The sequence below is a fragment of the Galeopterus variegatus genome, unplaced genomic scaffold (genome assembly GCF_000696425.1).
Source record: "Galeopterus variegatus unplaced genomic scaffold, G_variegatus-3.0.2 Scaffold9, whole genome shotgun sequence".
Lineage (NCBI taxonomy): Eukaryota > Metazoa > Chordata > Mammalia > Dermoptera > Cynocephalidae > Galeopterus > Galeopterus variegatus.
The window spans coordinates 876680-890077 of record NW_007726120.1 but is presented as its reverse complement, the minus strand read 5'-3'; the positions used below and the strand labels follow the sequence as shown (position 1 = coordinate 890077).

At 36.0% G+C, this 13398-nt stretch overlaps 1 protein-coding gene across 4 annotated transcripts in view; it reads left to right on the top strand.

Annotated features, from left to right (window-relative positions):
• The window catches only part of SCN3A (sodium channel, voltage-gated, type III, alpha subunit), an 87444-nt gene that overhangs the window by 61072 nt on the left and 12974 nt on the right, over positions 1-13398 (top strand). For all 4 annotated transcript variants that reach the window (XM_008584281.1, XM_008584142.1, XM_008584340.1 and 1 more), the window contains exon 19: positions 656-829. In XM_008584281.1, coding sequence (XP_008582503.1) covers positions 656-829 — 174 coding nt within the window. The remainder of the gene's footprint in view (positions 1-655; positions 830-13398) is intronic.

Genomic DNA, 13398 nt, shown 5'->3' with positions numbered 1-13398 from the left:
GAGGTATATCTCTGCCTTGCAGAGCTTGGCACCCAGGGTTTAACTATGCAACTATTCAGTTCACAACAAAACTGAACCATGAAACAGCCACATGGAATTTCTCATCTCATGTTTATCTGACAGATGTTTTCCTCATTGAGAATCATTTGCAGAGACATTCTGTAACTACATTTCCTTCCCCATCAAATGCCATCCACTTTTCCCTAATAATCATATTAACATTTGTAGACTAAAATATTTTGTTTTCTTCATGTGTAATCAACTTATTCTTTCAAAATAAGTTAGGTCATTCAGGGAATCATAGAAAGTAATGTTGGAATAGGCCAATTTTCTCTCTCATTAACAGAAGTTCTAGTTATTTTCTGAGTTCATATTACTTCACTAAAAGCATGTCTTTGTAACAGTAATTGAGCTAGAGATTCTGGGTGAGAAATAGGGAAGCAAACACATAGTCAATCAATAAATACTTTGACATTTCCCTGCCAACCTTTCCCAGTTAGTTTTAGTCTTTAGATTTTGTCTAATAATGTTTGTGTGACATTGCCCAATATTTATCAAATTATTGCTTTGTGCTTAATATTATTCTAAGCAATTATTTTCAAGTATTTAGGGGAGGCAAGCCATTGAAGTAAAATAAAGTATTCTTGATTCACAGGCTTTTGAAGATATATACATTGAACAGCGGAAGACTATCAAAACCATGCTGGAATATGCTGACAAAGTCTTCACTTATATATTCATTCTGGAAATGCTTCTCAAATGGGTAGCTTATGGATTTCAAACATATTTCACTAATGCCTGGTGCTGGCTAGATTTCTTGATTGTCGATGTAAGTATCCTGATTTTTTTTAAAATTATTTTTTAAAGAGGCAAATTGACTATTTCTTTTATTTGTATGATTAAAACCTTGACTTGAAGAACCTAGTTTCACTAATGCTGACACAATTAATCAGTTATTTAAAAAAAAAAACTACAATAAATGCAACACTGAATAATGTCTCACAGAAAAAAATGTAGATGAGGTCCTAACGTGTGGATGTGGTAAGAGAAAACACAGAGAGAGTTGTTATATACCACAAGCAGACAGCTCTTCTTTTTCTTAGAGTTAAGGACTTCAAGGTAGGAATAGCTAAACAATTTTTTAATTGACAGATCTAAGCACTTACCTTATTAACAGTTCAATGAAGAAAACTTCTCCAGGAGTCAAAATCAAGACAGACTGGGGCCAGGAATTGTGAAAATTGCACTTTAATTCTTTACTAGAGTACATGTGACTAAATCATGTTAAATTAACCCATTTACTGTATTCATTCAGCCACATACCCACAGAGACAATAAAATGTATTTCCATTTTTAAATCAGTAGTTAGATATCCCAGTAGCTAATCAGATATTTACCATGCAAAGAATTAGGTGTAGATCTGCTCTGAATCTGATTACTTTGGGGTCAGTAGTCATAGGGATGTTGCCAATTATGGAATCTATCTGACTTATAGCCTATTTTTTTATTCCAAACTATGGAGAGGCACTGGGGCAAAATGACAGTCATCTGGTGCTTTGAAGTCTGTGATATTCAATCACAAAAGGCTTCACAGCTTCCCAGCAAAACAAGGTGCTTCAAGCACTAACTCTAGCTGTTTCCTAGCAATCATAAAGCACTTTATTTTTAGTTCTAACACCTGCCAATATAAATCAATGATTGCTGTATGTGTGCATTCATTCTTTTTATCATTTTTGACAAGTCTGGGTACTATACAAATTCTACTCCCCTACCACACATACATACTCATAATTCTATAACCAAAATTTGTTTAACCCTTTGAGTTGATACTACGAAGTCACTTTTAATAGACCAGAAATTACTTCCATGGCTAGCCTTTCATGAATAATAGAGACCAATCTCAATATTGTCCTGAAAAGCCACCTACAAAGGGAAGTTTAATATTCTCATATTCTGCAGGTGGAATCGCCCTTAAAGAATATCTAGCCTTTATTCTAGATATTAGGAAACTGAAGCCTCAGTTTAAGTATTTTTCTTGAGATAGCACGACTACTTAATTCAAAAATACTTTGGACAAAGCTGACACTAGTGTCCAAATTTCCTAATTCTCAATTCAGCACCTCTTCTACCCCATAGTATACTGTCTAACTGATTGAGTATAAATGTGTTGGTCATATTAGGCATGTGTTTGTGTGTGTGTGTGTGTGTGTGTGTGTGTGTGTGTGTGTGTGAGAGAGAGAAAGAGAGAGACAGACAGAGAAAGAGAGAGAGGGAGAGAGAGAGAGAGAGAGAGAGCAAGAGAGAGAGAGAGAGAGACTGGCTTTGGAATTTAGCATTTTTCACCTTCTCCCTAAAATGACAGAACAGTGAAAAATTCTATAATCCTTTCTGATTCAAAAATATTTTTGTCATGGATGAAGATCACTTTAAAATGTAGTAGAATTTCTCCAGTAAATTCTGACTTACATTAATGAAATACTACCTTGTATTTTAAGTATTTCCATGTATTTCCCCCATATAGAAAATATGATTATGATGTAAAATCTTTCAAGATCAGAGGTCTTGTATTGTGTTTGTATCTTAGACACATAATATAGATACTTAGGTATCTATTGAATAATGTTTAAATGAATAAGTGAATGACAAAAGAATGGTGTCAAAAAATTACTTCCTCTTTAGTGAGTCAAAGCTAGCAGATTGGATCTGGTTACTTAAACCCACCTACCTTTGGACAAGTTATTTTTTCTTAAATGGGTCAATTTTTTTTTCTTTTTTCCCAAAGCAGGAATACATGAATTAATGTAACCTTAGATAACAACTTGTCCTCAGACCACTGAATCCACTAAGCTAAAGTAAGCATAAAGTTAAAACAGTTTTTGGAAGTACAAGTAAAATATACTTAACAGGCTTCATAATCCATAGGGTGTATTGCTGTAACAAAACTAAACAACCACAGAAACCTAAAAACAAAAATAAAAACTTTTCTTTCAAATGTATCTTTCAAAAAAGACATTCATATACTTGGGAAAAGTATCTATGCAAAAAATGTAACATCTTCAATTCCATACCTAAAAGTAAAACTAGATTACAGTGGACTACCTTTCTAACCTCCTAAAATTCGTTCATTCATTCAGTAAATATTTTGAGTACCTAATAAGGGCCATATGCATTCTAGACAAAGGAAATATGAACAAGACAGACCATGCCCTTCTTAGAGGTTTTACTCCAGAGGTCGGAGGGAGGTGACGGTAAATATGTAAACAAATAAAATTTAAAAATAAGATTAAAGCAGATGGTGATTACTGCTATGAAATACAACAGAGTAAGAGGATAGAAAATGACTTCAGGGTGAGGATGAGGAGGAAAGTATTAGCTAGTGTCCAGGAAGGTGCCTCGGAGGAGGTAAATAGGGAGAGGAGGGCAGTAATTCAAAGACCTAAGCAAAGAAAGAACAATCTGGAGGCCCTGCAGTGGGAATGAGCCAAGGAGATTCAAGAGTCAGAAAGAAAATTGGTGGGTGTGAGTGATGAAATATGAGTGAGATGGGGAGAAACTGAATACAGGTACATAAAGGCCATGGCAAGTTCATATCTTATTGTAATTTATAAAATATATATTGTGTAATTTATTATATATTAATTATTATTATAATGGGAAGCTCTTGGGGCAGGAAAAGCAGGGATTTGATCTACTGTTTTAAAATGACCACATCTGGCTATGAAGAAAGAAAGGCAAAGAGTAGAAGTAGGGGATCGATTAGAAAGTTGTTTTAATAATCCAGGAAAAAGATTTTGTCTAAGACTAAAGTGATGAGACTTACTGATGGACTTGATGTGTGAAGAAAAGAGAGGATTCAACAAATAGATTTTCTTTCACCCTGAACTAATAGGTAGAGGGCAGAACCATTAACTGGAATAGGGAATATCAGAAAAATAACAGGTTTGAAAGAGTAAGAAGATGTGTGGTGGGAGAGGGAGATGTATTAAGTTTGAGATGCTTATTAGACATTCAAGAGGAGATGCTGAATTTTATACAAGTCTAAAGCTCGGGAGAGAGCCAGAGCTTGATTTATGAGTTTAGGGGTCTTCAGGATATAGATGGTGTATTAGTCCATTTCTGTTGCTTATAACAAAATATACAGAACTGAGTAATTTGTAAGAAATGAAATGTATTGCTCACAGTTTCATAGACTGAGAAATCCAAAGTCCAGGAAACACATCTGACGAGGGTCTCTGCTACGGAATGATTGAATTGTGTCCCCCAAAGCTTATGTATTAGAAGCTTAATACCTACTATAACTGTTGAGTGTGGGAAATCTCATTACGGTAATTGAAAGGTGGGGCCTTGAATAAGTGGTTAGATTGCAGGACCATGCTATAGTGAATGGATTAATAATGGCGGTCAGAGGCGTGGTTCTGAGAGCTTTAAACAGAGAGTGCATGCGAGTCTCTCCCTGCTCCACCATTTTCTGCCATGTGAGACCCCTGCATTGCTATAAAGCCACTACCAAAAAGACCCTCACTAGATGTATTCCTTTGGACTTCCCAGCCTCTGAAACAGTAAGCAGTAAATTTCATTTTCTTTACAAATTACCCAGATCCAAGTATTTTGTTATGAGCAACAGAGACAGACTAATACAGTCTTCTTTGGCAGTAACACAGGGATCTCAAATGGCAGAAAATGGCAGAGCAGAGAAAGAGAAAGAAACTCTTAGTGCTCTCCTTTTAAAGCCCTCAGAACCACACCCATGACCACATTACTAATCCATTCATTAAGCATGGTCCTCACCTAATCACCTCTTCAAGGCTCCACCTTTCAATGACCGTAATAGAATTTCCCACCCTCCTAACAGTCACAGTAGGGATCAAGCTATTAATACTTAAAACTTGGGGGACACAATCAATATCAGATGGCATTTGAAGCTATGAACCTGTTTTAGCTCACCTAGGCACAGAATGCAAATTAACAAGGGCCCAGAACCAAACTCTGGAGACACTTTAATATTTAGAAGTTGGGCAAAGGAGGAGTCAGTCAGTTAGACTGAGAAGTAGTAGTTAAAAGGAAAACAGAACATGCATGGTGCCACAGAAGCCCAGAGAAGATAGTTTTTCCAAAGGAGGGGTGATCAATTTTGTCAAAGCCTGCAAGGAGGTCAAGTAAGATAAGTATAGAAAATTGACACTTGGATTTGAAACATGGACATCATTGGTGCTGTGGATTAGAGACATCTCATGGAAGTGATGGGGATAAATTACTGATTAGAAAGATTGAGTAGAGACTGGAGATGAAGAAATAGAGACTGCAAGTGTGATAACTTAGGTTGGAATCAACAACAGCTTAACTCATACCTCTGTCTGCCAGAATACTGCACTAGATGGACCACTTTTTCTGATTCTGTACAATTCTTTTATTCTTATCCAATGGTCAGAAAGATACTGCCTTCATATAAAACCCAAAATATACTATACTATTCTATAACCATACAAACTATACTATAGATGCAGCTGTTGGCCATACAATGAACTAAATACATAATTTAATCAGTATTTGTTTAAAGTTTATTGAAAAAAAATCATATTTCCTGTGACCCTTATGGATTTTTACATTAATATCATCCCTGTGAAAATTCATCTGAGCATCTACCAGAACTTTAAGTTTGGTTCTAACCTATCCTAAGGAGCTGATGTATCCAAAATAAACTCCAATAAAAGATTCGACCATTGTGAAATATTTATTGTCCACAGGTGATTTCCACTTTACAAACAGCACAGGTTGCCAATAAGGCTGAATGGAGATGCTTGATATTTGCAGTTGTGGAACTCTTCCTGCCTGCTCAAGGGCTGCTTAGAGTCCCCATCAGCTGCTCTGTTGAGGTGATCAAAAGCAGAACAGGGGCACTTTCTGTTCCTAATGTGTGTTTCCAATTGCCAGCATCCTCTAGAATCCAGTGGTTGCTCCCTTAGTTCTTGACATTTATTCTTGGCATATTGGCATTTTCACTAATGAAGCTAGATTAGTAGTAGTAGTAGTAGCAGCAGCAGCAGCAGCAGCAGCAGCAGCAGCAGTAGCACACTATGATGCCTAGCACTTTCTAAGCACTTATTGTGGGAATGGCACTAATTAAGAGCCTTACGTAGTAATAATGAAAATTGCTAACCCTGATTTAATGCTTACTATGTATGGGTGCTACTAAAAGCACTTTGCATCTGCTAATTCATCTAATACTTAAAACAGTATGAGTTAAAAACAATAATTATTCTCCCTTTTCAGATGGGGAAGCAAAAGCAAAGAAAGGTTGAGTTACTTGCCCAAGTTAAAATAGCTAATAAGTGGCTAAGCTGTATTTTATACCCAGGTAGTGTGGCTCTAATGACTATGCTCTTTATCCCTACTTTACAAACCTCATTATAAATGTCCCTTTTAATTATACAGTATTTATGGATCCATTTAACAGTCTTATGAGTCTTATTATCTTTATTTGGCTACAGGTTTTATTTCTATTTTGCATGTTTAGAAATGTCATACTGTTGGTAGGTGGCAGAGCCACCTCTATCCAGCACTGTGATCTTTGCTCCATGTTTTGTAATAGGGCACAGATCTACTTGATAGATTGTGTTGAACTTGTCAGAGTTCCCACATGACACTGAAAGGTACTTGCTTATAAGTGGTGGTGGATGAAAACAATGAGAAGGTGCCTTGCCAATATGTATACACCTGCCTTGAATTTCAGCTGGAGTTCCTGTAGCGAGAATTAGGTTAAATTTTTTTTAAAACATTGGAATAAAGAAACAATAACTATAAATTATTGCCATATCATAGCAATTTCTGATCTGTCTCCAGACATATTTCCATGTAAACAATCTAGGATGTGGTTTGACTTGTCTTATAAATGTCTCTTACTAGGAATGATTCACTTTGTCTATTTTTTAAAGGATTTAAATCTTTTTTGGCATTATTAATTTATAAATTAAAAAAATTTCTCAATGGCTAGGTTTAAAAAGACAATCCTATTAATTTAACTGTAAATTTCTATATCCCATTCTTTGGAAGATTATAACCTGTAGCACATATTTTAGTCTCTAATTCTGGTCTTCCCTGAAATTCCAAACCACATTTCTTTTTTTTTTTTTCTTCCTTTTTGTCTTTTTTACTGACCGGTAACGGGATCGCAACCCTCGGTGTCGCGCCCGCACCGCGTTCAGCCAGTGAGCGGGAACCGGTCTCCACATGGGATCCGAACCCTCGGTGGGAGCGCCACCGCGCTCTCAAGTGGCGCACTCTCCAGTGCGCCACCGGGCCGGCCCCCAAACCACATTTCTAATTGCTTCCTCCACAATACCTGTCGATACTCCTATCTGCGTACGTTCATTACTTTTCCCCATCCGATCATGCATTTCTTCCTGAATTCCCTATTTAATCCGCTGGTAGTATATCTATGAAGCCAAGCCAGATCTGGTCATCTTCAGCCTGTCTCTCTTTCATGCCTCACAGTCAATCAATCATCATGTTCTCCTCCATGTAACCAACTAATAAGTGAATTGGGGGTCTGGCCCCTCCCTTTCAACGCCACATCACCACCACTATGACTGACTGGACCAAGCAATGGCTTACTAAATGTTCTCCCCACCTCCAGTAACCACCTCATCAAATATATCCTTTACAAGATCCAAATGGCCCTTTCTCTTCCTAAAGTCCTTCCCATAGGATATTACTCATCAGCCAGGATTCTAAATGGTGATGGTAAAGTCAGATAAGGTTCTCATCTGTGATATTTGTAAAATTTGTAACACTGTAATGTTAATAACAGATAACCTTTTTTGAGCCATAAATTGTTTTATGTCTTTAATTTCTTTTTATTCATCTAATCTTCACAACAACGTATGAGGCATCTACTATTAACATCACAATTTTTCAGATGAGGTAACTGAGGCACAGAGCAGTTACTTAGCTGTTAGGTGACTATGTAACATACATTAATTATCTAAAATGTCAAAAAACAATTCATATTTTTTCAGGAAAAAAATAACTAAACCTGTGGATAGATTCATAATTACATACTCCATAAACAGAAGTAATAATGCTCACTATCACTCAAACCAGCACTTCAAATGTTTTTCAGTAGGGTGCTTGATTAAAGATGATGCATTCATTGACAAAGATACTGTGATTTCTCTTTTCAGCATAAATAAGATAGTGTTATTTTGTTTTAATCATCTCAAAATTATAGAATTAAGAATCCCTGACAAGAAAATAAACTCAGAGATTATGTGTTTCAAAATCCTTATTTTAAAGCCAAAAAAATAAAAAAAATAGAACCCAAAAAAACTGATGTTCGAAATGTTTAAGTGAAGTTCCTGTGGAACCCATGGCTTCTGTGTGCCACATAGCAGTCCCCAATGATGGAGATTTTACTTATCCTTTCCCCAGGGATAAATGCTTAGATCTCCTGCTTCCTACTACCACAATACCACCACAATGACCAGGATGTTTGCTTTTATATAGCTTGTGAGGATGGTGAATTTCAAATCATGTACAAAGTTAAAGATCAATAAATAAACTAAAAGCCTAAGATAGAAGTAGAAAAGATATCAAAGGCAAAAAGGCAGTTCCTGAGTAACAAACTTTCCTTATACAAAAATAAACTCCCATTTCTGACTGACACTGCACAGGAGCTGCTCTTTGCTCTCACAGCTACTGGAAACCGTCACTCCATTCCTGCTGTCTGTCACCTCACCCACCCCAGCTGACCAAATCCTTCCATCACCAGCATTCCCAGAAGTCCTTTACCACCAGTCCTGTGGAAGCTTTGTACCAGTCCCTCACCACTACCTGAGGCCCTTTGTGCAAGGAGGGTTTTAAAGTATAATGCCCTCTAAACTGAGAACGTACTTTGAGACTGAAGAAGGAGGCAAATCCAGAAGTACAAAGATATTTATTATGGGAGTGATTTACACACAGGAAAGCTGCACACAGCAAAGAATCAGATATCTACAGAAGATAATAGTTCTAGCTCTCCGCATGCAGGCAAAGTTCTTTTTTATAGCAAAAGCTTTGTTACTAAAAATAACTTTAAGGAAACAGGTTAGGGAAAAATAAGTTGATAACATCGTTCACCAAGTGCTTTGTGATCCATGAGGCAGAGGGTCTTGTGATGTTAGTGCTCAGACGACTGCCAGCACCTGCTGTAATAAATTATTCACTTTCTGAAACCTATGTTCTTTTACAGCTTGCCCCAAGGTTGATGTATAACTGGTCAGTGAAACAGAGAAATGAGGTTAAGCAGGAGTCAACAAGGCAGACAGGGCACAGAATGGTGTTGGTTTTGTCCACCCTCTAACACCCTTTCTGAGAGCTGCCTAGCAGGTAGGAAAGGGCTGCTCTGAGGTGTAAGCAGGGAGGTGTATACCTAGCAATCTGAAGTTCCAGGTGCTCTTTCCCTAAGAATTATTGAGTAATCCACATGCCATTTAAACCCTTTGATACTGTTAATGTTAAAACCTCAACTGCATGATACACTAAAAAAGGATTTTGTGGTCTGATGGGGAAACCCAATCACACTGTGGATTACTATTTCTATGTTCTGACTTCTGTAGTAATTACAGATTTTACTCTGTAAGCTGTGAAGATGTATTTCATTCCACTCTCTTGCAGGGTTGGAGAGGGGTGGGTGAAGGGACTCAAGGGTGTCCAGCTGTTCTGTACACACTTTCAATACATTCTGTTTTCAGCTCTATCCATCATCCCCCTGTTTTTGAGGAACCTGATGCCTTTAGAGCCTTTAGAGCAGTCATTGAAACAACATGATTTGCTCCTTCAGGCACCTGGGTTTCTGCTGCTTTTTCTCTGATGAGAAAGTAATTATTCTTGTGCTTTCCATAGTCCAGAATTTTTGTAAACTCTTTTTGTTGTCTCTTATTCCATTCTCTTTGTCTGTATTCCCTTGCTTTCCTTCTAGTTGAATTTCAATAGGGAGAATAAATAAATTTGTTGTTCAAACATATTAAAATGAAAATCTAGAGAATCTGTATGTTTTACTATTTGGTTAATGACCTTTTATGTACTAATTTGTAAGAGCTCTTTTTAAATTTTTTATTGAAATATACTGATTGTACATACTTATGGGGTACAGAGTTGTATCTCAATATATGTATACAATGTGTGTTGTTCTATTCAGGGTAATTAGCCTATCCATCATAGCAAAACTTAGTCATTTCTTTGTATGTGCACATTTGAGCTCCTCTCTTCTAGACATTTGTTTACATTCAGGAAAACATTGACTGTAGAATTCTGGGTCAACTGTACACCAATAGGGCTTACTTATATTATGGAAATTTAATACTATGTAGCATGTGGTATGAATAGTTTTTCTATTTGGGCTTTTCTCCTTTGACATTTTTTGTCATATGGAAATTTTTTATATTGATTTGGTCAAATTTTTAGTCTCTTTTTTTTCCTTTTTGGTTTTCTCATGCTTATCAAGACTCTCCCACTTCAACATTATTAAAAATATTCTTCTTTTAAAAAAAGTTTTGTAATTTGAGGAGTTTTGCTTATTCCTTTGCCCATTAATTTTTATGTTTTAATTTTTGATCAATCCAAAATTTAATTTGGTGTAAGATGTGAGCTGGGACTGCAATATTATTTTCCTCCAAATGGTTTCTCATTTAATGAATAATCAGTTGTTTCTTCCTCCTCTCACTGAAAATCATACTCTTATCCACCTGCTAAATCCCAGTATGTGTTGGGTCTAGTTTGAACTTTATTTTGTTTTATTCACTTCTTTGTCTACTAATATGACAGTTTTAATTGCTGTCAATTTATAATTGATTTTAGTATCAGGGGAATTTGTCCTCTCTGATTGCTTTTCTTCTTAAACAACACATTTTAAATAAGATTATTCTCACTCTTTTATTTTTTATATTAATTTTTTTAAAGTTTGTAACAGTTCAAAAAGTACCTATACAAACTTTTTTAAAAGTTAATATGAAAGATACATTAGTTAACTACCTAAAATGATTATACTATTGCTTATAAGAATTTTTCAGTTGATTCTCTTGTTCTTTTGAGGTTCTCAATAATATATTTGCAAATAATGACTTCTCCCACTTTTCCAATTCTTATAACTCTTATTTCTTTTACTAGAAAGTGCTAAATAATAATGTCAGTGATAGGCAAATTCTTTTCTTCTGGTTTTAATGTGAATGCTTCTTGATTTCACCATCAAAAATTATACAACCTTTTAGATTGAAATATATTATCAGGATATATGGAGGTGACAGATTTTTTTTAATCTTTTAACTGTTCATGTTGAACTTAAACAATTATCTTTAGCCATTTTTAAGGGGAATAAATTTCTATTGCTTGGTTCATTAATCAATCACCGGACTTCTTCTTCAGAACCATCAACTCCCTCCTGCATCATTCTTTTCTTTCTCAGTTGCAGCTGCCATAGGAATGTGGAAAGGTGTGGATGACGACCAAACCGCCCCCTGAAACCTCTAGTACAGACATTTTTATGTATTTATTCTGTAGTGTGGTATGGTACCTAGATTCAAGTAAATTTATACTAAAAATTCACTTTGGGGAATCAGGTTTCTGTTACACACTTTAGCACACTTTAGCAAGAGTGCCTTTTGTTTTTAGCACAAAAGAGATGACATTTAAAACACGTGTACCAAAAGGTTGGGGAAAATTTTGATGAGGTGAAAAACACACTGGACGTGAAAACAGAAGACCTAACTTCTTACAGAAGACCTTAAATTCTTCTATATGCGTACCTATTCTTGCCTTTTCTTGGATTAGTCATTTGACCATGTTGGGACACAAGAGATAGTGAGTGAAAGAGGTCAATGTAAATTGTAAAGCATTCTACCAATACAGGCCATTATCTTCAAGGTTTAAGTATGTTGCAAATCTTTAAAATTCATGCAAAGAGTTATCTCTGCTGGTAATAGAGATTTAAAGCTCTTATTTCAAAATCACCTTAAAGAATGTTAAGTTTTTCACAACATTATTAAACCCAATAAAATTAGTTTTTCCCCTATACAAAATGACATTATGGCTTAAGTCAAATGCAAACTAGAAAAAGATGTGATTGATCAGATTGTGGTAAGCTTATTAGAGTGACTTAAATTGGAAAAAAATGATTATTTTAAATTATTAGATTAAACCAATCTGCAGTGAATATTCTCAAAGTCCTAAAAAATCTCTTAAATTCCCTCTATTTTGCCAAATAAATAAAATATACTCTAGATCCCAGTACAGGTTTGTCAGGAAATCCAATGTCAGGCAGTTTTTGATGCTCTCTCCTTTGGAACTTTTAGAAACTCTGGGACATATGCAGCTTAAAAAAATTGAAAGTTCCTCTGATGCTCACTATATAAGGGCTGCAACTCTGGCATTTTGTCCTCTGGGCCAGGATGTCCATTAAAAGAAGTGCAGTTTCATTAATGCCCCAAAACACAAAGTTCCATCCCAGTGTAGGGTGGTTATATGCAAGTGGCAGCTCTCAGTCTTTGAAGCCACAACTTCCTATCCTTCCAGCACACACTGGTTTGGAACATTATCTTTATTTTTCTTTCAAAGTATGAGCTTCTTACTTCAGAGTCTTGAGAAATTTTCAGCCACTTCCCTTTAAAAGCTCAGGTCTCAAATAAAGGACTTGGTTGGAAGGATGAGGGAAGTCTTCAGATAGTAACTCCAGAAACATAAAGCTGTTAACATCTGAGGCAAAGGAGCCCACAACACAAAAGCCTGTGTGTTCTCTAATAACTTTTCTGATCTTTCCAGGCTTCTGTAGCAGTGAACCGAAGACAGAAATTAGCCTGCAACTAATCAGATTTAACATCTAAGTCGATTATTATTCTGTTCAATTCTGTAAGGTTTATGCTAAGTTAAACAATCAGGGGACAGTGACTCCATTTGCCTTTTAAGCCTAGGTTCTGGTTTTGGTGTCACCCTTTATACCATGTGTTCTTAAGCAGATCACTGATTTCATCCTGCCTCACAAGATTGTTGGGAGAATTTACTTAGATCCATTTTCAACAGCCTCTTTTTCACAGAAAATTAAATCCTAATGCCCATAAGGCATCCAGTGGATGTAATGAATTAACTTTTCTCTTATGCATCAAGGAAAGCACTAGTTGTCCTTGCAAAAATTGAGAAGATAGTCATTCAAGTTATTTTCTGTGTTCTGTGGTTCAGATGAAAAAGGATTGTTCTTAATGGATGTAAAAGGTCAATACGATGCTTTTGAAGTTAGATCATTTGGGTTCATGCCCCCAGCTCCACCTCTGACTAGTGATGGGGTGGTGCTCAATTTCCTCACCAATAAAAAGGTGATAGTAATAGTACCTACTTCTTGGGATTTATATGAGTAGGCATATGATTCTATTAAAA